At 39.5% G+C, this 21,911-nt stretch overlaps 2 protein-coding genes across 3 annotated transcripts; both read left to right on the top strand.

The window, feature by feature from the left end:
* Positions 1-805: 805 nt before the first annotated feature.
* scaf4a (SR-related CTD-associated factor 4a) lies at positions 806-14,275 on the top strand. Of its 2 annotated transcripts, none has more exons than XM_088012698.1 (19): positions 806-985; positions 3,433-3,516; positions 3,640-3,684; positions 3,787-3,948; positions 4,034-4,166; positions 4,299-4,435; positions 4,529-4,735; positions 5,102-5,184; positions 5,272-5,356; positions 5,764-5,940; positions 6,517-6,590; positions 6,678-6,868; positions 7,036-7,136; positions 8,303-8,416; positions 8,506-8,662; positions 8,915-9,042; positions 10,634-10,787; positions 10,896-11,051; positions 11,161-14,275. In XM_088012698.1, the coding sequence occupies exons 1-19, from the start codon at positions 956-958 to the stop codon at positions 12,642-12,644; spliced, it is 3,702 nt and encodes a 1,233-aa protein (XP_087868824.1). In that variant the 5' UTR covers positions 806-955; the 3' UTR covers positions 12,645-14,275. The 2 variants fall into 2 exon arrangements, with proteins under 2 accessions (XP_087868824.1, XP_014823577.2); XM_014968091.2 differs by having other exon boundaries at positions 5,099-5,184.
* A 1,593-nt stretch (positions 14,276-15,868) lies between these two features.
* Positions 15,869-18,422, top strand: sod1 (superoxide dismutase 1, soluble). The gene is made up of 5 exons (XM_014968093.2): positions 15,869-16,028; positions 17,128-17,224; positions 17,328-17,397; positions 17,849-17,966; positions 18,052-18,422. The coding sequence occupies exons 1-5, from the start codon at positions 15,957-15,959 to the stop codon at positions 18,157-18,159; spliced, it is 465 nt and encodes a 154-aa protein (XP_014823579.2). The 5' UTR covers positions 15,869-15,956; the 3' UTR covers positions 18,160-18,422.
* The last annotated feature ends 3,489 nt before the right edge of the window (positions 18,423-21,911 follow it).

The raw sequence follows: 21,911 nt of genomic DNA, 5'->3' as shown, positions 1-21,911 counted from the left end.
AAAGGCAGCAAGAAAATTAATTCAATGCCTTTACTCTGATAGCTCAAAAATACAATCTAGTGTAATCTAATTCCAGAATGGCAGTGACTTTTTTCCATCCACCCTCAAATAGAGGTTGGTTCTCCTAAACATTCTACTAAAAGTTGTCAAGCAGATTTTCCCACTTGAGTTGTGAATCTTTCCCATATTAATAAAGAGTGTTTCTCTGACTACTACTGGCTGTTTCTCAGATTATTACTCTTCTTGCTTAGCCTGCCAAGTTTAGATGATCAACCATGTGATTATAGCTAAACAGTTTATACTAATGCACTATGAGTATAATTATTTCATGCTAAAAATGAGGCAGTGTACTTGAAGTTTACTTTTTCTGAACTAAACATTACAAACGTCAGAGCAGTGAAGTTTTCTTGGCTTTTCTTGAAAATTATATAGATAAGGCTTAGACTAAGTACATTAATACTAAGGTTTACACCTATACTTTAATACTAAAACCTTTACTTGTGTCATTCTTGGTATATTCCTATCAAGTTATTTATGTTTTTGGTTCCTAAAATATGCCGTTTTCTTGAACCTATTTTCACAAAGAAGGACTTCAGTTCTCAGCAGGAGACACTATATTGTTTTAATTTTTTAGGCAAATGCATACTTTTACCCCTACCATTTTTGACAAATAAAAACTTGCTAAGTGAACTTACAATTAAACTATTAAAATTATTCATATTCTTTTCTTTTTTCAGGTAGCACAGTAAGTGGAAGCACCCTGCCACCTAGTGGACAAACCCTAGAACAACAGCACCAAATCCCATCATGCTTTGCTGTGCCCGCCGACCCAACGCGAGGCTAACTGGCGTTAGCTACCGGGGAGCGGACATGTTGTTCCGTCCTTTCCTGGAATAAACATCGTTTTGACCAGGATTTCGGGAGTTAAGGGAGAAGCCAGGTGCATCTGGCAATCATGGAGGCCGTGAACGCCTTTAACCAGGAGGTAAGCTGCACGTTGGGCTCGCTCAGAATCTGAAGTCACCGTGGCTGGTGGATGTGGTCACAGCAGTGCTGTGATGCTGTGTAGCTAACCGAGCAGGTCGGACGAGGGGGCCTACTAGCCGTTGGACTTTCTTGGTGTTATTGTAATTGGGTTAATGTTAGTGTTGCCCTTCATCAACTGGGGTGGTCTTACATTGAATAGCAGGATATCTTACTCTAGTGCAATAAGAAGCCACTCGGTTATGTCAGAAAACAGAGTAAACATTGGTACCAGGATCCTCCGTGATGCTAATGGGAGTGAATTGGTCCCAAACACTGCTGCTGGTAACAGTACGATTAGCAAACATACTCTCCAGTTAACGTGGTCATGCAAACGGACTGCAGGCCTACAGGGGTTTATTGTTGATCATTTGGAATAATAAACATGCGAGGTGTTTCTTAAAGAGCAGACACGGTAAGTTTCTATGAGGCCTGTTCATGCTGTTGGAAGCCCAGTCAGAACCTGCAGGGTTTGTCACTCAGTAAGCCTTACATTAACACGGTTATCAAAGCTGGAGCCCATATACTTAATTTGTTATTGAGGCTCAAATTGACATCCTGCAAAATATTTAGCTTCGAAGTTGTTGCCATTCCTGCGATCTTCACAATCTTTGCAGTATTTGTTGTCTCTCCTGAAGCAAAATTACAGCTGCAAGAATACTAGGGCATGGTTAAAAGGGCAAATCATAGACTTTATTTTCTGTCATGTGATGCTGAAAGTGTGGGTTTGTGTGTCAGATTTTATGCATCTCCTTCTACCTGGCTATTTTGCTTCCTGATGATGTATGAGATGATCTCTTCTTTTAGAGGCGTTCATTATGAAAAAGAAATCTATAATGATTTTCTTTTACTCTAAAATCAGGATTTTATTAGTTATGCTCTGCTACAGTTACTTTGAGATTCACACGATATCACAGAAACGTGTAGAAGTATCACTGTTTTGTGATGCCATAGTAATTAAACAAAAATGTATTACACTATTTAATTCTGATTATTTAAGCCAGGAAAATCAACAATAAAATAATGACACAATCACAGTTGGAGTAATTTTCTATACAGAATAACATTTATTTACTTTTCTATTTTCTGTTTTTTTTTTTTTTTTTATCTCTGACTATATTTCCAAAAGGAACACAAGGAAAAAGTATTGGTGCCTTCTTTCAGCCAGCTGACTGGCAGTGCTCAGCAACAAGTGGGTTGCTTTGGGCTCTCTGTATAGCTGAGTTAAACTCTAATCAGTAACCAAAACTTTTTAAAAACAGAATGAAGCGCATACGCACAAACCTGGTTAGCCAGTCCAGTTTACAGTGGCCAGTTTTAGAGTTGCTCTCCTGCTTTGGGTTTTATCTCTTTAAAGGTGAATCAAGTTAGTAGAAAAAGATAAAAGATGGTGAGACAAGACAATATATACTGGGCATTTAGTTTGCAGACTGTGAATAGGGACAGTTTAAAGGTATGTTGAGATTTAAAAATGTTACAGTTTCTAACATTCAGTGGTGACATCCTAGAGGTTCAAAGTCCTGTTAATGAGTTGCTGGAGAAAAGGTTTGTGTCACCTAAGTTTTCTCAGGCTGCATGGAGTGTAGAATAATGCAGCACTGCCCCTCCCCCACCTATTGCACATGGCAAGGAAGGCCTAAGCGAAACTACTGCCTCTTTCCCTCACTTACAAAACAGAGAAATGTAAGTGTTTGAAAACTCTCTGGCTGTGAGAAACATGGACGGTTTTGGTGTGAAATCTAAAGTAGCACCACTGATGGCTCCCATTAAGCTGTTTCTGTTTTCTTTTATTATTATTGTTATTATTTTTGAGAATATCTGGTAGGGGGAATCCCTGATATTTTATCTCATTGATATTATATAGTGAGAAACTCATTCAGGCTCTTGGCTAACTGTGTTATTACAGTATCAGTACAAATCTTACCCACTAAACTGAACAGATAGTTTCAGACCCAGGTAGCTCAGGATTGTTTTTTTTTTTCTTTCATTTGAGAGCCATGTTTAACAGTACATTAAATTCGGAATATTTTTCTATTTCATTTTAAAACATTTCAGGCAGCATATAATAATAATAATAAAAAAATATTTGTCTCCGTTTTCTGACAAAACCTGATAAAACCACCACACGAAATATAAAAAAAAATGTGCATAGTAATGAATAATGGCAACAGATAAGAGATTTTTAAGGAAACAAATTTCTATTTTAGAAAGTTTAATTACAGTTAGGTCCAACACATTTGTCTGTAAAGTAATACATCCTTATTAGTGTTTTATGTGGAAAAACAGATGTACTTCAATAAAATAAGTATTTGACCTGAAACTCATTTATTTTTGCTCCATTTGGTGTTGTGCATTCTGCTGTTTCATGATTTTCCATCTCATCCTTTCATTATCTTTTCCACTCTGCAGTTATTCTCCTTGATGGACTCCAAGCCTCCTATATCTCGAGCAAAGATGATCTCCATCACCAAATCAGCCATAAAAGCTATGAAAGTAAGTAACAGTTTTTCATGTGCTGTTTTTGTGTTCATGTTTTCTGCTTTTAAAAATTGGTTTGCATTTCTTTTAGCCTCCATTAAGCTGAAAACACTCATTTGACCCCCTTTTTTTTCCCAGCTCTACAAACACGTGGTCCAGATTGTGGAAAAGTTTATCAAAAAGGTGAGTCTGGTTTTGTTTCAAATGTATTTGAAAAGCATTTTTTTTCCTCAATAATCATAAGTAATTTAAAGGTATTTGTCTCCTTGGTCTTGATTCCTCCAGTGTAAGCCCGAGTATAAAGTTGCTGGCTTGTATGTGGTTGATTCCATTGTGAGGCAGTCCAGGCACCAGTTCGGACCAGACAAAGACGTGTTTGGTCCGAGGTTCACCAAAAATATCACAGGAACCTTCGAGAACCTTTGTCTCTGTCCCATAGAGGACCGGGTAAGAATGGGAAAAAAAAAATCTTCTGAAAGGCTGGAAAATTTCTGGAATGATGCTTCATCTCTTTTCTTTTCTTTGTTTGTAGAGTAAGATTGTGCGGGTTTTGAACCTGTGGCAGAAGAACGGAGTGTTTAAGATTGAGGTTATTCAGCCGCTCTTGGATATGGCTGCAGGTTCTGGCAGTGGTGCTGCTTCCATCACACACACAGAAGAGCCAGGTGAGTTGTAATTAAAGTCCTTTTTAAATCCCACATTATAGAAACAGTTGTATTTTTTTCTGAATGAGCATTCGCACCTTCAAAAACATGTTTGTGCCACCTATAAACACTCCCGACTGTCTCATCATTTAGGTTCACCACCATCTCCAGCCAAAGAGCCTGTTACCGTAGTAACAGCCAACTCCACCCCAACAACCGCTCCTCCACTACACAACTCTGACGCCTTTGCTGCCGTAGCACAGCTCTTCCAGTCTTCGCAGGGCCAGCAGGTGTGTTTACACCCGTGGAAACCTGACATAGCTTCATTCATTTGCTTTCTGTTGTCATCTTGGAAACTTCTGAATCTACTTTGTATTCCTTAGCTCCAGCAGATGCTCCAGAACTTTCAGCAGCAGGCAGTTAAGCCTGAAACCAACACTCAGCCTCTTCTGCCGACCGCTCAAATGCCGGTTCAAAGCGCGCCTACTGGCCTGGCTGCGGTTGCTGCTCAGCCTCACCTCTCCTCGCCTCAGCCTCCTCCACCCGTCCACTCCACCCAGCCGGTCCAGCAAAAGACCGCTTTTGACATGGTGACAGATATTTGCATTCCTCACTTTAAGTTTTCTAACCCGTACTGCCTTGCAAAGTATTTATACGCCTTGAACTTTTTCAGTTTTCCGCTAATTTAAATGTAATTTGCTGGGGTTTTATGTTATTGATAGTCACAAAGTCATGGAGGATGCATGGCTTTTAAATTAGTCACAAATGAACAAACCAACAACACTCTGAATGCACAGTTTTCTGATTTTTAAAAAAATCTTTTATCAGCCATGTTTACAAAAAAGACTTCAGAGTCCGGTGTTTGGAAATGTATTTATTTAATTTTTTCCAGAACCAAACAAAAAAAGAATATAATTTAGAATTTACAGCTTGATTTTCTGTCTTCCCTTCAGAAGTTGCTGGATCGTTTTGACTACGATGATGAACCAGAAGCTGGAGAGGAAACTAAAAAGGATGAACCCTCCTCCCAGCCCCCTTTGTGAGTCCCCATCCTCATTCTGAGTAGCATAGCCTTTACAAATAACATCAAGGGGGGAGTAATAATGATGCATTTTTCTTATCACAGTATGCAACAACCTCCAGCCTTTCCTCAGCACCTGGAGCACTTTAATACACAGATGATGAATCTCTCACAGGACATCACACAGCAGGTAGTAACACTGGACTTTCATTGTTCATTTTTATTTTATTTTTACACCAGATGTTTTAAGGTGTGAACATCAGTTAATGGAGATGGAAAAGAATTGCATTCTTTATCAAACAAGTGGATTAAATGTTTTGATGTACTGAGAGAAATTACTGTGCAGTAGGTCTGACTGATTTTAAATTTTGTTTAAGGTAAACACTCAAAAATATCTTGAGAATGTATTTAAATAGTCTGGATCTGCCACTCTGGAATATTTTATATATTTGTTTAATATGAGGTGGTGCTACTACTCATCAATTTAACAGAAACCTTTGAGAAGAAAAAAAAAACTGAATAAAATCTGAGCAAATCTAATTCTGATGTAAGATGCAAGGATTGGTATTGGATATTAATTTCAGATCTCTTCTTTAGGTTTCGGTGCCTCCTAACGGCCAGCTGCAGGCTGGTGTAGTTCTGCCAGGACAAGGCTACCCTGTTACCATGCCAACGATGGGGCACGCTCTTCCAGGGCACCACATTCCCGGTTCAACTGGGCTTCCAGGCTTCCCAGGGATATACCCTCCTCAAAACGCTGCCCAGCAACAACAGGTAGGTTTCCAGCCATCAGAGGTCATTAATTCTAGCAGGAGCAGAGGAAGAGTCATCCAGGTGCAGTGAAACACTTTTTCCTTTCATTTAAATAAGAGACAAAAATCATTACAGAGATTAGAAACAGTCTTCAGAATCTTATTTTAGTGATTAACATAAGATGCTAATCGCCATCTCTGTGTGTACGCTCTGTGTAGGTGCTTAACTACATTCAAAGGTTTACAAATGGCTGCCAAAATTTCCCATTTTTAAGTGTGAGCTTTAAAAGCCAGAAAATCAAACTTACAGCCTTCTTGGTACCTTCTGAAAGTCTTTTATCTCTCTTACAGCCTGAAGCGATGTTCTTCAAAATCATTGTTTCCTTTTAAATAGATTTGAACAACTTTTAGGTTTAGTTTAGTTTTAGATTTATGTTTTTTTTCATCCTGAAAAACATAAATCTAATTCCTTGACTTTTAAGGTGAATTAATAAACGTTAAATATTGATCAAGAATATAACTGGTTTGGTTATATTTGCAGCATGTCATCTTCTGATTCATTGATTGATTTATTTATTTTTTTTCATCTTTTCACCAGGACTCCTCAGTGGATATGGACCATTCTTCAATGAGAGATGGCCGGCATGGTCGACGGTCACACTCAGGCTCAAGGTAAAGTCCAAAATGGATGCTAAGTATTTTTATGAGAATCTGCCAAAAAGAAGTTTCCTGGAAACAAAGCTTCCTTTGTCTACACAGATCTCCAAAGAGGAGAAGGTCTCGGTCCAGTTCCCGCTCCCGACGGTCCAGGCACAGACGATCTCGCTCCCGCTCCAGAGATCGTCGCCACCACTCGCCTCGCTCTCGCTCACAGGAGCGCCGGGAGAGAGAGAGAGAAAGAGAGCGGCGGCAGAAAGGCCTGCCGCCGCCCAAGAGCGAGACTCTGAGCAGTGAGTCATCACCTAGGTTGCGGAGGAGATTATTTATCACAGGAATGATTGAAATCTGTACTTATTTGTCCTTTTTCCCCTCCTGCGATGAAAATAATTTGTTTAAATCTTTTAACTTTAGAAATATTGCCAAATTTCTTCCTTGTTGATGTATTTTTCCTCTTTAGTCTGTAGTACTACACTGTGGGTGGGTCAACTGGACAAGAGAACTCAACAGCAAGACGTCGCCTTGTTGCTTGAAGAGTTTGGACAGATTGAATCTATAAATGTAAGTCGATTTATTTGGATCAGATATATTTAATCTTAAAACAGTAATTTGTGCATTTTAGAATTTCATTGTTTTTAACTTAGTTACTTAATGGACACTCATAGGTCCTGCTTTGTATTTATTTTAAGTTTATAGATAGATTTATTATTCAACCAGCAGCTGTAATCAGAAGGTTCTAAACTTAATCCTGATTATTTGCCCAGAAAGAGCAAATAATCGGCTCATATCACATTATTTTACATAGAAAGGCTTGCAAGGATCTACATCGAGGTTTCTGTTAGGCCCACAGGGATAAAAACTACTTACTATCAGAGAAGAAGCTTTATAATTTCAGGTTCGTTTTGATTGTTCAGTGCATACAAACCAATGACAGCCAGCAGAATAAAGCTGCATTTCTTTTAACAACATTTTCTAACAACAACTCTGCTTCCATAAGCCTCTTGGCAGTCAGATTTGTAATTTTTTAAAAATTTTCATTTAAAAGGTTTTTTTTTTGTAACTTTATTTAAACAGGAATGATCCCTGAAATTCACAATCTCACTTGGATAGAGTGCAGCTGAGAAATCATTAAAATACAACTTTTCTTTTTAAAAAAAATCATATATGACAAAATTGCCTACAAGGTCATAATCCCCCGGGCCAGAAATTTTACTTATTTAGTATCTTCTAGTGCATTTAATTGTTGTTTGCTTTTTTTCTTTGTTTTTAAACTGTAAAACACTTCATGTCCAATACATCTTGTAACTGTCGTCAGTGCAATTTCAATGTGTGCAATATCACAGCAGTAAAAGTCTACTTGGATGCGTTATTTGGTAGGCTATAATTAAGCTGTTATGTATTCAAATCCCATTTGTCAATATTGGCCAATTAGATTTTTTGTGCCCTCACCTGAGGGCAAAACAGTACAAAATTGAATTAATCCTGAAGAAGCTTCCCCATAAACCACATCTCTGTTAGATGTTGATTATGACGTGCCTGTGACTGTAGCGCTTAGAGATGATGTTTGTATTGTTAGGTACTTTACCTTTATGCCGTTATCTTTAAGAAGTATTATTCCTTCGTCATTGTTAGACAGACCTTGCTACGTTAATTGGTTTGTCAGACAGGAAAAACTGTTTCTCATATGGTTATTAACCATTTTTTTGTTTTTCTCTGTCATTTTTCAGATGATTCCTCCAAGAGGCTGTGCTTACATTGTCATGATACACAGGCAAGATGCTTACAGAGCACTGCAGAAACTCAGTAGAGGATCGTCAAAAGTTAACCAGAAAGCAATTAAGGTGGGTCTTATTTATTTTGTCTCTGCATATGCTACTGAGAAAAAATTCTGGAAACAAATCCAAATTTAAATTGAATTATTTCCTACCAGATTGCTTGGGCTTTGAACAAGGGTATAAAGCCTGATTTTAAACAGTACTGGGATGTGGAGCTGGGTGTCACCTACGTACCCTGGTCTAAAATCAGAGAGGACCAGTTAGAAGAGCTGAAGGAGGGAGGAATGCTGGATATGGATACCTTATCACCAGGTGAAAAACAACTAATGTAGGAGAAATGTTTATGTTCAAAATGACTGAACCAGAACAACACATCTTCTCCTCAGTATATATTTTGAGACTTGAGACTAATTTTGTTTTAGCTAATGTGACTAGACAGTCAAAAAAACTAAATTCACACACATATCTTCATACCTAATTAAACAGTCCAAATTTATAGTTTACCATTTGCTAAATTTAGTTAGCTTTATTACTTAATAATTACTATCATGACTGACTTTGCAGACTGGAGCAGCATGAGAAAGACCTTCGACCACCTTGAGGAACCCACACACAATGGCCGTTCTGAGCAACAGCAGCCTGAAGAGGCACAAATCTTACCGATGGCTCTTGCAGCTTCTCATCCTGTACAAGTAAGGAACACATAGAATATTTAGGGTTTCAAGCCTGCAGGAGCAAGCAGACGGCCAATACAAGGCATGCCCGTTTGCCTGCTCACAGCAGAGCAGGAAACCCTATTGTTTTTACTCTGTTTTTCCATTATTCTTATGTTTTTCCACTGGAAGTCATACTGGACCCTACACCCTGAAAATTACAACTTTTATTTGGTATCCGGGTTCAGTATCCACAACGGTACTCGGATACAAATATTTAGCCACATTCGCCTGTAGGTGGCACTATGGTAGAAAATACATGTTTCAGCTTATAACTCTGAAACCAAAGTCACGTTAACAAAAATTGATGTGGGCAAAGTTTCTGAGAAAGATTCTTCAACAGATGTTCCACTGTGCTGTGCAAAAATTGTGGATCTGGAATGTTTTTCACCAGGGAAGCAAGAAAATTGCATTAGCCAAATCCAATCTCACCCCCACCATCAACTCTGAGCCAAATGAAACATGTCACATTATATGCTAAGGAAAAAACAAAAAGAAAGTTATTGTGGCAATTTTTTTTTTCCCGCCCAATTACAATGTTATAGCTGATTAAACATCACTACACACATCCACGTTGCTACAAAATTTAATTGTTCATAATTTTGAAATCATAAAAAAAATCCACAATTTCCTTTCTTCAACTACAAACACAATATTGACAGTGGCTAGCTAGTTTTCTTTCCAACGTCCACCTCTGGGTGGCGCTGGAAAATTGCAAAATTTGTTATGCAAAAACTGCTTATTTTCACCTAGCTTTACACATCCCTCCACCGTATAGGTCTTAAATATATGATCAACCATGATCATATGTCTAATATGATATTATTAGACATTTTATGTCTAATATGATCATCATTGGTTGAAGTGTGGGGGGCTCATTTAAAAAAAAATCTGAGAAATGCTCCATTTGGACAATGTCTTATTTGAGTTCTCCCACAACGCATCACGCAACAACGTTTTTTATTTGACAACATCCACGATGTTTCAGGTGAACCCTGTTGTTTTTACTTTGCTTTTCCATTCTTCTTCTTATTATATTTCTCTGCTGGAACTCGTACTGCAGCCAAAACTTTTTACAACTTTTATTTGGTATCCGTCTTCAGTATCCACACCACTACTCAGATACAAATATTCAGCGACATTCACCTGTAGGTGGTGCTGTGGTAGGAAATATGTGTTTCAGATTATAACTCCAAAACTAGAAGGGACATTGTTTTCAGGAATGTCCTGCATTTGAAACATTTCGGGACAGAAAACTGTCCTGAAAAATTGTCGTCTTGGTCGACACGTGCAGATCGCTAACAACGCCGAGGAAGATGGGAAGCGCGTTAGGGGTTGAAACCTGTTGGGTTATATTATAACTCCTTACAGTTGTAGTTGAAATTATTAGTTTTTTTATATTTGAAATGCTTTTTTTTATATAAATTATGGAGCAATTGAAGTAAGAGACCCATACCCTATCTGTTAGTATAGTCCTTCACAAAATGGGTTTTACTTAGCTTATTTTGCTTAGTGTTACCTAACGTTTACATGGCACTGACCGATTTATCTGCTTATTCAATTTTCTCAGGTCCCTTCATTGCAACAGCCAATGGTTGCTATGGGTTCCCTTCAACCTCCGGTTTTTCCTGGTCCCATTGGGATGCCTCCACCTGGCTTTGCTCCAGGCATTCCCCTTCCTCCTTTCATCAGACCTGGCTTTAACCCGTTGCAAATGCCCCCAGGTAGCTGACAATAATCTTTTTCTATTTGCAGTTGTTTTAAAAACTAGGATCCATGTCTTTCACTCTGGTCAAAGTGAATCTTAATGGGTTTCGCTGCTATATCCCCAGGTTTTCCTGCCTCGGGACCTATGCCCCTCGGTCCAATACCTCCTTCCAAAGGTGGCGTTGATGACCCGCCTCAAGACCCAGCAGGTCAGGGCGCCAAGAAAAATGATGAGGTCCTGGAGGGTCCAAACTTATTTAACCACCAAATGGGGCACATGGGTTAGTAATTTTGTTTCCCTTCGGTTAACTAAAGAAACAAAATAATGGAGTTTGAGCTATTTAGTAACTTAAACGTAGCAATCTTAACTGCTTGTGGTTTTCCCAACAGGACCTCCAGGAGGTTTTCCAGGTGGACCTCTAACTAATTCTACTGGTGGTCACCCCGTTGGTCTTCTTGTAGGACATCCCGGCGGTCCCCCGGTTGGACATCCCGGCGGTCCCCCGGTTGGACATCCCGGCGGTCCCCCAGTTGGACATCCCGGCGGTCCTCCGGTCGGACATCCCGGCGGTCCCCCAGTTGGACATCCCGGCGGTCCCCCCGTTGGACATCCCGGCGGTCCTCCGGTCGGACATCCCGGCGGTCCTCCAGCCGGACTTCCCGGCGGTCCCCCAGCCGGACATCCCGGCGGTCCCCCAGTTGGACATCCCGGCGGTCCCCTAGTCGGACATCCCGGCGGACCCCAAGTCGGACATCCCGGCGGGCCCCAAGTCGGACCTCCAGGTCCAGGTGGACACCCTGGAAACATCCAGTCCCCTCTTGGGGGTCTACTAGGTGCCCGACCTGGTATGATGCCACTCCAGCGCCCCCAGGGTCCACCGCCGTCACACATGCAACGTTTCCCTCCACCCCAAGGGCAAAGACCACCTCACCCCAACGTGCCCCCTGGCCCGCCACAGTTGATACCCAGGGGGCCACATCCTCAAATGATGCGCCACGAGCCCCCACAACCTAAAGGAGGATTTGGAATGCCCCCTCCACATAATATGAGAGGTCCCTTCCCTCGAGGACATGGCCCGCCCCCTCAAGGTCCTGCCCCGTTTACAAGACCAGGTGGTCCTAGAAGCTTCGAAGGGCAGGAGGAAATGGATGAGAGACCGCCCAGGGGTGACAGGCCAGGATTCAGGGATCGAGAACAGGAGAGGGACAGAGACTGGGATCGAGACAGAGACAGAGAGAGGGACAGAGGGTTTGGAGGGGGAAGGCGTTTTGGTGATGGAGGCAGAGGAGGGGGTAGTGACAAAATGGATGGGCGGGACAGGCTCGGAGGTTGGCAGGAAGATGTAGGGAATTCCCGTGGGGGCGGATGGGAGAGAGACAGAGACCGAGATCGGGACAGAGATAGACGGGACTGGAGAGAGAGGCGAGGCAGCCTTGATAGAGACAGAGATCGAGGCCGCAGTGACGATGGGGAGAGAGATCGAGGCAGAGCGGAGGGAGGAGAAAGAAGCAGAGGAGAAGGAAGCAGCCGGGACAAAACCAGAGCGCCTGAAGTCAAAGCAGACAAACCGAGACGGTCGGAGCGACGAGAGAGGACGTCGCGGTGGGATAAAGACGATCGACTGGCCGAACTGGAAAACATGGACAAATTCCGGAGCTCTAACAGCACGGAGCAACCGGGTGGGACTCCTCTGGTTACGGTGGAAACCAGGAAAGAGCCAAATGGGGAAGCCACTAAAAAGAAGGAAGAGTCAGAACATTTACTCGCCGGACCGATTCCAGCTGCTGAAAATCCCCAATCCTCCGAGTCTAAAGAGCCGGCTCAAAATGAGTCCACAGCAACAAAAGAAGAAAAAGATGCTGCAGCATCATAGACCTTCAACCTGTGACTGCTGTGAATGAGAGAAACTCCGAAAAAAGTTTTGTTCACTGTAATAGTCTCAGTTCTAACTAGTGACTGTTTGTCAGATGATCGTTGACAGTTCCTGGGCGGTAGCACATCTCCCACCACGTTGTCAAGCAAATGAAACCAGATCTGTTGAAACATCACATTACGAGTATAACTTGGCCTGGCGTTTTGGTTTCATTTTGATCAATAGTTAGATATTTACTTGTTTTTTTTATTAAAATAGTTTGTATACAGATGGGGGAAATTATTGTTGTCCCACTTTTATTCATACTCTCATGTCATCACCTTGAGGAAGGAGCTTCTCAACAACAAATTAGTTATGTTATGGATTCACTTTTAAAATCTGCAACACTGAAAACAGTCTAAATTGAATGTATTGTAATGGTGGCTTCAATCTTTCCTCCTTATCACTGCTTATGACGTTACCGCCAAAAGACAGAATCTAATGATTTTATGAATTAACTAGCTCAAAGGATTTTATTTCTAAGGAAACAAAAGTGCATTTGACGACATTACCGCAAGAGTGTTTCTTTTATTTTGTTTACTTTTAAGGCAAAAGCAAGGAAAATATGACTAATCAGAGAAATACACGATGTAAAAAATTAAGATGTTCATTTTTTAGATATTCAAGAATATAATCTAATGCTACATAAATGAACAATGACCATGATTCAGCTAGGATATTTCCATTGAAATAGTTTCCAGAACTGGAACTATGAACAACAGCTATTAAAAAATGTCAGAAAAAAGAAAACAGTGATTTGTCAAAAAGACAAAATTTTGTCAAAAATTTTGATACATTTTGGATACTTTGGTGGTCAAATATTAAATGTTTGCAAGTTAAATGTCATAGGAAACATAAGGATGCCTAATTTTTCCCCTCTAAGTTCACAAATTTTCAGCTGCTATTTTTAATTTTTATAAACAAATGGCTAAAAACACAGGTTTGGTTTCAATCTGTAAAAAAAGAGAATTTTGATTTGTGAGAAATTTAAAACAAAGATGTTTGCTATCAATGTTAAAAGAAGACTAAAGAAAATTGTTGAATTACCTCACCTTTCTGTTGCCTGCTTTACTTTTTTTTTCTTTTTTTTATAAGCTCTATGATTTTTACTGTTGAGTAAGTGGTGATTGTCAGATTTGTCCCCTTTCAGCACAGTTGTACGTCACATTCAAAACTGTATTATTAAAAAAACAACCTAGTTTCCCAGTTGAAAACATACCATATAACATTACAAATTTCTTTTATTTTGAAGCCCAGAATCAACAATCTGATAATTTTACACCGAGTTGTGTAAAGCAGAAATGCTGAAAAATGAAGGCCGCTGCCTAGGACACTGCTGTAAATATGCTTTTGTCACTGATGACTTTAAGGTTTAATGGTAATAGTTGTTAATATTCTGTGATTTGCGTATCTGAAACACATTGACACAAAAAGAACCACGGATACAGGTTGCTTTAACGTTTTTAACTCCTAGTGGTTTGGAAAATGACAGATGTTTCTATGGTTTCTTTTCAATATGGAAGACATGGACATGAAATCGTCAACATTTCAGCCATAGGAACTTGTTTTTAATAAACTATTTTTGTACCAAATGTTTTTTTTTGCTTCTTTTAACCTGTGCCTAACTCCTGATTATATATTTGTTTTTGTTCAGCTTTGTCAGATAAATGCTCAAGTGTGAAATATGTAACCTGCCTGTGCAAGTTTTTGGACTAAGCTTCGTGGTTAAAAAGAATAACATGATCCTTTATTAAAAGTGAGGTCTTATCATAAAAGGTTAGTTGGATGTTCAGCTCCTCTGATTTTTTTTTCCCAGATTCTTACAATAATTTAATCAAATTTATATATTTCACTATTTGAGAATGTTTAAAACTTTTCCCTTCCAGAGTTATTCCATGTATTTTATCTTTTGACTGCTTCATTGTAATACATAAACATGCTTCAGTCTAAACCATTACAATCCATTTAGGTTCATTTTGTTCAAAAGTGAACCTCTGCCTCTGTCTTAGGATATTTGCACCCTCCACGTTTTTGGATGTACTGTATTTGGCCCCATCCATCTCTATCAACTCTTACAGGTTCTCTTGTCTCCTGCTAAACAAAAACAACCCCACAAAATTATTCTGCCATGTTTCACAGTGGGGTTGGTTTGTTCAGAGCGGTGATGTTCATTTTTCTCACACATCATTTTGTGTGCAAGCAAAAAATGGTGATTGGCCATCATCTGAGCAGAGCACATTCTTTACATTTTGGCTGTATCTGCTGTGGATCAGCGGTTCCCAGCCCTGTCCTATGGGCACACTCATCTGCATGTTTTAAATGTCTCCCTGAAGCACACCTGACTTCAAATGGATGGCTCATTAACATCAACAAAAGTTGATGGCATGAGAACTAGACAGTCAAATGATTTGAATCATTTGTGCAGGAGCCTTTAAAACTATGCAGGCAAGTGGGTTTTTAGGACCAGGCTTGTGGAGCACCAATTAATGCCTTGACATAATTGGGGTTCTGTCTCTTTAAAACGCTCCTGCTCTTTCCTACACTTTTTCAGCTCTTCATGACAACCTTTCTCCATTAAACTTTTACCAGTGTTTCACTGAGAAGGCTCATATGGAATAGTTAGCAGATGTGCAGTTCCACCATGTTTTTGGTAATTGCTGCTGGCACTAGTCTGGAGGAACTGAGTGGGAGAGTTGGGGGGGGTGGGGGGGTTGGGGGGAGGAGTGCTCCATGAGGCCGAAATTCGGGTTGGAGACCGGAGGAGCTGCATAGAAAAGGTGTCCTTTGGTGAGACCAAGCCGTTTGCACACTTGGATGGCTGCCACAGGAGATTAAGCCATTTCTCAAACATGCATGAAAGAATCAAAGCAACACTCCAAGAATGATTTGAGGGAATAACATCATAACATGAGGTAAAGCAAAAAAAATAAAAAGAAGGTAAATTTTGCAATACTAAGTTTGTAGTTTTCAACAAGTATGAAAAATGTATTTTTTGTGACATATGTCCATATCTGTATGACAGTGGTACCAACATAGGCAAAAAAAAAATACACTTCTTTCTAAAAATATTTTTTACAGACTTAAACCACATTCGTCAACCTGGCCACTGGAGACTTTTTTCATACAAGATTGCGACCAATCAAAATATCCCTTCTTAATCTATTGGTTATCTGCAGTATAAACCCGCCCATTACGTTCATTGACGCAGCGTTTGTTCAGTTGGTCGTCTGCTCCTTGTGATAGTAAGTCTGCTGAGGCCCGATTGCTGCAGAAATGGTGCTCAAAGCCGTGTGTGTCCTAAAAGGAGCTGGAGAGACCACTGGGACGGTTCATTTTGAACAGGAGGTAAACGTGCTGCAAGGTGTAATAATTAGAAAGTAGTCAGCTTAAAAGGATAAACAGAAATTTAACATTGCTTTTTTTTTTGTCGGGTGCTTTAGCTTTGTAATGCTACGGAGGCTAGCTTCCATTCACAGGTTAGCTAATGCTTCCGTTTTCAAGAAGACACGTCCTATTTGTTGTCACCCACCACGTCCCATGCTTGATTTAAGTTTTTCATCAAAGAGCTAGGAAGGTTTTGTCGCAGATTCGCAGTTTCCCAACACTTACTCGATGCAAATTAGCTTTCGAGTGTGTTCTGCAAAACAAACGTAAAGTGCACATGTCGGTATGCTATTTTGCACTCTTTATTCATAGCAGCGCTTAATTACCCAGCCAATATTGCTGAAATCAAAGGCTTTCCTGTCGGACCATAACCTTTGAACATTTTGGGGCCGGGAGTGGTAATTATTAACCGCGTAGACGCCTGTTGCGTAAGTTGGACATTAGCAAACTCGCTCACTGCTAGTGGTGGTTTCTTAATCACGCCCAAAGTCATTCGTAACGGTGTTTAACTATTATGCGTTGGTTTTTACGTAACCATACTGAAAAGCTGCTGCTTGTGCCTCACAGCTGGGTGATATGAAAGTGTCCATTTGATTTTTCTGCCGAGTCATTCCCTCACTCCGTCATGGACCGAGTCTCCACCTCGTACTCGCTTTTTGTCCCCCAAGCGTTGCTCTCTACTAGTTTCTCGCATAAATATGACTAAGTTTTGGATGCGCAATGTCACGGTGCACTTTACACACGTGGAGCGATGCTGTGCATGACAACACTCCACATTTTTACTTGTAGTTTTGTTAAAATTACATCTGGGTATAGTAGTTGTACTCCTTGGCCCACTGTACCTCTAGTTGGCTATAAACTTGACTGTCTTGTAATATTGTGGTTATTTGAGTGGAGGCGTTGCAGACAGGATCTTGTAATGTAGATGCTGGAAAACCTCTCACTGTGGTTTAAACGTGTGTTTTCAAGACATTCAGTTAAATTTGCTTTGTGGGTAATTAATCACTGCTGCCTGCCTCTGACAGCTCTTTTGTGCACATTGTTGCTGTTTAATCCCCAGAATGAGTCAGCTGCTGTGAAGGTTACTGGAGAAATCGGTGGCCTCACACCTGGTGAACATGGTTTCCATGTCCATGCTTTTGGAGATAACACAAATGGTGAGTGTTTTTTATTTTTATTTTTTTAAGTTCTGCTTAAATGTTTAGAGGTGCTTTCCACTGGAGATCTAAAGGATTAAATGTTGTATTTTCTCATTTCCAGGGTGCATCAGTGCAGGGCCACACTACAATCCCTTTTCAAAGAAGCATGGTGGTCCTACTGATGAAGAACGGTGAGTTAATTAAGGGGAAATGAGCAGAGACATGTTTAGTGAAATGTGCCTGCCTGGTAATGGAAAAGATATTGACAATTTCTATACATGCTAAAATGGGAAGAAGAAAAAAAACTAGACCACCTGTTTTTGTTAATTTGATATCTAATTTAAGTTGGTCAGGTCATTGATTTATTGAGCAGTGAGGAAAAAGTTGCTGCCTGCTGCTTTTCCAACCTAAATGAAACTGAGGCTTTAAATACTGATGCTATGTGGTGTTTAACAATTGTAGAAGAATACACACGTACACAAAGAATTAATGCTTTGTGCCACTTTTTTTAAATTTTTTTACAATGGTTATTGGGTGGTACTAAAACACTTGTACTTATTTTTATGTTTATAAAATACCTTGAATGAATTTGAGAGAGATTACACAGGGCTAAGAACTGGAGTTTTACATTTCTCCAATTAGACATGTTGGAGACTTGGGGAATGTGACTGCTGGAGCAGACAATATAGCCAAGATTGACATCAAAGACAGTTTTATCAAGCTCTCAGGGCCCAACTCCATTATTGGCAGAACTATGGTGGTAAGTCACTTTCATCTATTTTTTTTTTTTACATTGATGCCTAGATTTTTTTTTTCAGACTCTGTAAATCTGCTTATTCTGTTAGATCCACGAGAAGGCTGATGACCTTGGAAAAGGAGGAAATGAAGAAAGCTTTAAGACGGGTAATGCTGGCGGACGCCTGGCCTGTGGAGTTATTGGCATCACCCAATAAATCGAGTTCTCTAAATGAAGCACTGCAAATTTCCCCAAGGCACTTAATGAGACCAACATAGCTACTAGATGTAACCTTGTTCTCTTCAGAACTATGTGGGCTTTTGACTTGTTTGATAGTTTAGCCACTCTGCCCTATCTGTTCCTACTGGAAGTTGTCTGAATGGGGTCTGTCTGCCAAATAGCTTTGGCCCAGAAGAATTGGTAACGCACAAGTAATTTATAAATGTATACTATTGCATAATAAATAAATATTTCTTCAGATTCATGTTTGCAATCGTCATGTTTTTCAGTATTCAGACTTCATGATTGAAGAAGTGATGTACTTGAGTTTTTTCTGTCACGCACAACTTGTTTTGCAGACCCTGCAAACAACTGCCCAACACGTATTTTGTTGCTGCAGTTATACTGCAGAATATTTCAGTACTCGTCTTTTGGTTTGGGTTCTGGCACAAGTGGATTTTATACTGTCATGTGGTCCTGGGTTAAAAATCAGTGACCACCTTAACGGTTACTATTGCAGGGTATTTCTTTATGGGTAGGTTAACAGTGCAACAGCAATTCAGCCGTTTCACTTCATATTGATCAGTGCTAAACTTTGAGATCAATCATGTTTCTTAAATCCATTTCAGTATGGCCTCAAAGGATTCTGAATAGCACTCATTTGGGTGAGTTCACTTGTCTTAATTTGGTAAATGTCATTGCCTAATGTGTATGTTTTCCAGGGGCGAAGTGCCATTTTTAGAGCACAGCCATTTAACTGTTACCTGCAGTTGTTATAAAAATGCTGTATGTATCAAATATAACTCAAAAGAAAGCTCTGAGGGATGTTGGCATGTGAGGTGAAATTAAACAAGCCTTATTTTAATGTTTCAGTGCTTATAGTGTAATTGTCACTTTATAGATATGAGGAAGTTGCATTCATTGTTCTCTATCTACTAGGGACCTTGGTGAGAGTCGGAGGGATTCTGATAAGCTGTAGCAACTACCATGCATTAAACTTAATTGTCCTCTAGAGGGTGTTGCTAAACCGAATTGAAACTATAGCTATCACTAATCTGATATTCAATATCCATTGAGTATATAAAAAGTCTTGATTTCCCCATTAGTAATTATTTGTGATTTAAAAAAAAAGAAATAAAAAATTATATTCCAGCAAAGCATTTACTAACAGATTTTTTTGTAGCATTTTATTGTGACAGACCAACTTGTTATATTTAAAAAAAAAAAATCACTGTTGCACATTTGATTTCATGCCAATCTTAGACCATGCTGCCTTTTTGTGACGCACTGTATAGTTCGAAAGTTCAGATTTATTTTTAAGATTCATCCTGTAAACTGAGCAGCTGAGTCCCATTGGGACCAAAACATGCAAGGTGGCATGCATCTGTGTATACAAACTTTATACTCATCACTTCTTTCAGATAGCTGGTGGATGACATTGGAAATCACCTTCTCTGAACGCTTCTTTACACATGAATGGAGGCTGCCTGTAAATTGATACGGCTCTGTGATCTTCAAGGAAATTTAAAAATAAGGGAACCCTTTTGTTTAGGTTTTTCAGAAGAAAAACTGTGGGTGACAAAAACATCTTATATGGATATACAATATATCCTATTTTTACATTTAAGAACTACCTAGATCTACCTACCTAGATCAGGTTACAAACAAAATATCCACAGCACTTATAATCTTAAAGAATGGAAATCAACTTACTTTTGTCTACTTAGTGTTCAGTAATGGTTACAAAATGTTGCATTAGAGGAACATAATGCTTGTCACTGAATAAAAGGTTATATTTGTGTGGAGTACCTGCAGTGATGGAGCCCTTAGTCAGGTACTTGAAACCAGGTCAAAACTAAGGGGAAATGGGTGTATTTGTGTTGACGGATGCAGCCAGCGAAGGAAAAAGATGGGTTGACTGCAAAAGCAAGTAAAAATAGCCTGGAAGTGAAGGTGATGAATAATGGAGACTATAAGTGCGGCTGACAGTGAGGTAAAGGGAGCACGACAGCAGTCAAACAAAACCTAGTATAAAGGTGAATTATAACAGAAATGTGTAGAGAAGAATATAACAAGTAATGGATGGGAACTCCAGCTTTCCATTGGTGGAAGAGTTTTGTCAAGTCTTAAATCTTCCAGAGTTTGTTGAATCCTTTATTTTAAAATGCACATTTTAACTTTGGTATTTTATATATGCATTTTGTGAGATTTAGAAAAAAATATTTAGCTGTCTTCCTCATAGCTTACATGAAAGGCGGTCCTTAGAAAGCTGAAGGTCTTGAGGTTGCCAATGTCTTTGAGCAAAATGTGGCAAGGAAATAGATGTAGGAATGTTTGGTTCATTGTTAGAGTTTTTAACTTGCCACTTGACAAACATCGGCCATCTCATTTAAATCCAGCTGAAACAGTTTTTCTACAACTACACAGGAATAAAAACTGTTCCATACAAAAGTCCACATTTTATTGGCCATTATCAGTTCAAAGTGAAGGTGTTGCTCTGTTACATAAACATGACTCGGAGGTCAGCGTCATTCCTACATGTTACATCAGCAGATGACGGTGTCTCTTACCAGCATGTGTGTATTGTTTTTATGCACTTTGGCAGGGAAATGTCACAGGTTTATTTTTATATTCATAAGCATGCAGCTTTGGGCTTCCAGTGCTGGGAAGAACCAGTGGGGTCACATTTCTGAAGACGACTTCTAATTCTTCATACTCAGCTCTTCAGCTCTTTAAAGACATTCTTTTCTTGAAAGGTAAGCAGTGTTCTGAAATGAAAAAAAGGCATCCTCCATGCTTCTTAAAAGTTGGTATCCAGATTAACCTCCTGACATTTTACGATAAAGTTCAATGTGCTCTTCAGACATACATTTTTCCTTGCTTACTCTTCTTCGTATTTCACAGAACATCCCAATGAAGCACATTAAAAATTGCATTTAAAATGTGTGTGGAAAAATCTTTCCCTGTTTTTTTTTTGTTTTTTGTTGAGGTGAAAGTTCACTTTCCTGTACGCTGTCTACCTGTACTTCTGTGGGAACACTGCAGAGAAAAAGATCCGTAGGTCAGGGGTGAGATGCCATAAATGGTACGCATGCTATGGGACATGGTTGGTTGGTAGACTGACTAATTAGAAGGCTCCCTTTGACCTCACCTTTGACCTCCTCAGCTGTGTCACATGAGATCTTTAAAGAGGAGTCTGTGAACACAAAGTGCTTTTATTTTTGACAGATAGTGTCTTTTCTCATGTTAACTTTAGTGTATCTAACTTTTTAGTTATGAACAAACTAAATAGTTTAACCACAGTATATAACGGTGAAATGAAAGGAAACTGATACAAGGTTTTTCTTTTTTTTTTTTTTTGCAGACAATTCATATAAGGTGAAGAGGAGGAGAGATGCATCCATTAATTTTAGAGAATGAGGAACTGTGGAAATGGAGTTGCACCGACTAGGGAGGAAGTAGAATTTGACTTGTTCTACTTCCTTGTTCTAGTTCCTTCCAGGGAATGTAAGATATGACGTAAACTTGTTTGTGAACTCTTTGATAAGGTAGATTTCTGAATTTATAATTACTGTGTCTTAAGCTAATCTAAATGAACCAAAACAAAATGTACAGTGGAAAAATGCCGATATTTATTCTGAGTGGTTGTCGTTTACTGAGAGAACAAGAGAGTTATTTTTAGTTATCTGTGTAAGGAATGGATCTGGGCTTGTTGACTTTGGAAAGTCAACAAGCCCAGACTTGGGTGCT

Source organism: Poecilia mexicana, unplaced genomic scaffold (genome assembly GCF_051168715.1).
Source record: "Poecilia mexicana isolate PSO_F unplaced genomic scaffold, ASM5116871v1 scaffold_14, whole genome shotgun sequence".
NCBI lineage: Eukaryota > Metazoa > Chordata > Actinopteri > Cyprinodontiformes > Poeciliidae > Poecilia > Poecilia mexicana.
The sequence above is the reverse complement of the archived record's forward strand: the minus strand, read 5'-3'. Positions and strand labels throughout refer to the sequence as shown.

Coding starts and splice junctions, on each gene's coding strand:
- scaf4a (XM_014968091.2), top strand. CDS start 956: ATGGAGGCCGTGAACGCCTTTAACCAGGAG. Junction 4,436..4,528: donor AGTCTTCGCAGGGCCAGCAG/GTGTGTTTACAC, acceptor TGTATTCCTTAG/CTCCAGCAGATGCTCCAGAA. Junction 8,663..8,914: donor TATGGATACCTTATCACCAG/GTGAAAAACAAC, acceptor CTGACTTTGCAG/ACTGGAGCAGCATGAGAAAG.
- sod1 (XM_014968093.2), top strand. CDS start 15,957: ATGGTGCTCAAAGCCGTGTGTGTCCTAAAAGGAGCTGGAGAGACCACT. Junction 16,029..17,127: donor CGGTTCATTTTGAACAGGAG/GTAAACGTGCTG, acceptor TTTAATCCCCAG/AATGAGTCAGCTGCTGTGAA. Junction 17,967..18,051: donor TTATTGGCAGAACTATGGTG/GTAAGTCACTTT, acceptor TTATTCTGTTAG/ATCCACGAGAAGGCTGATGA.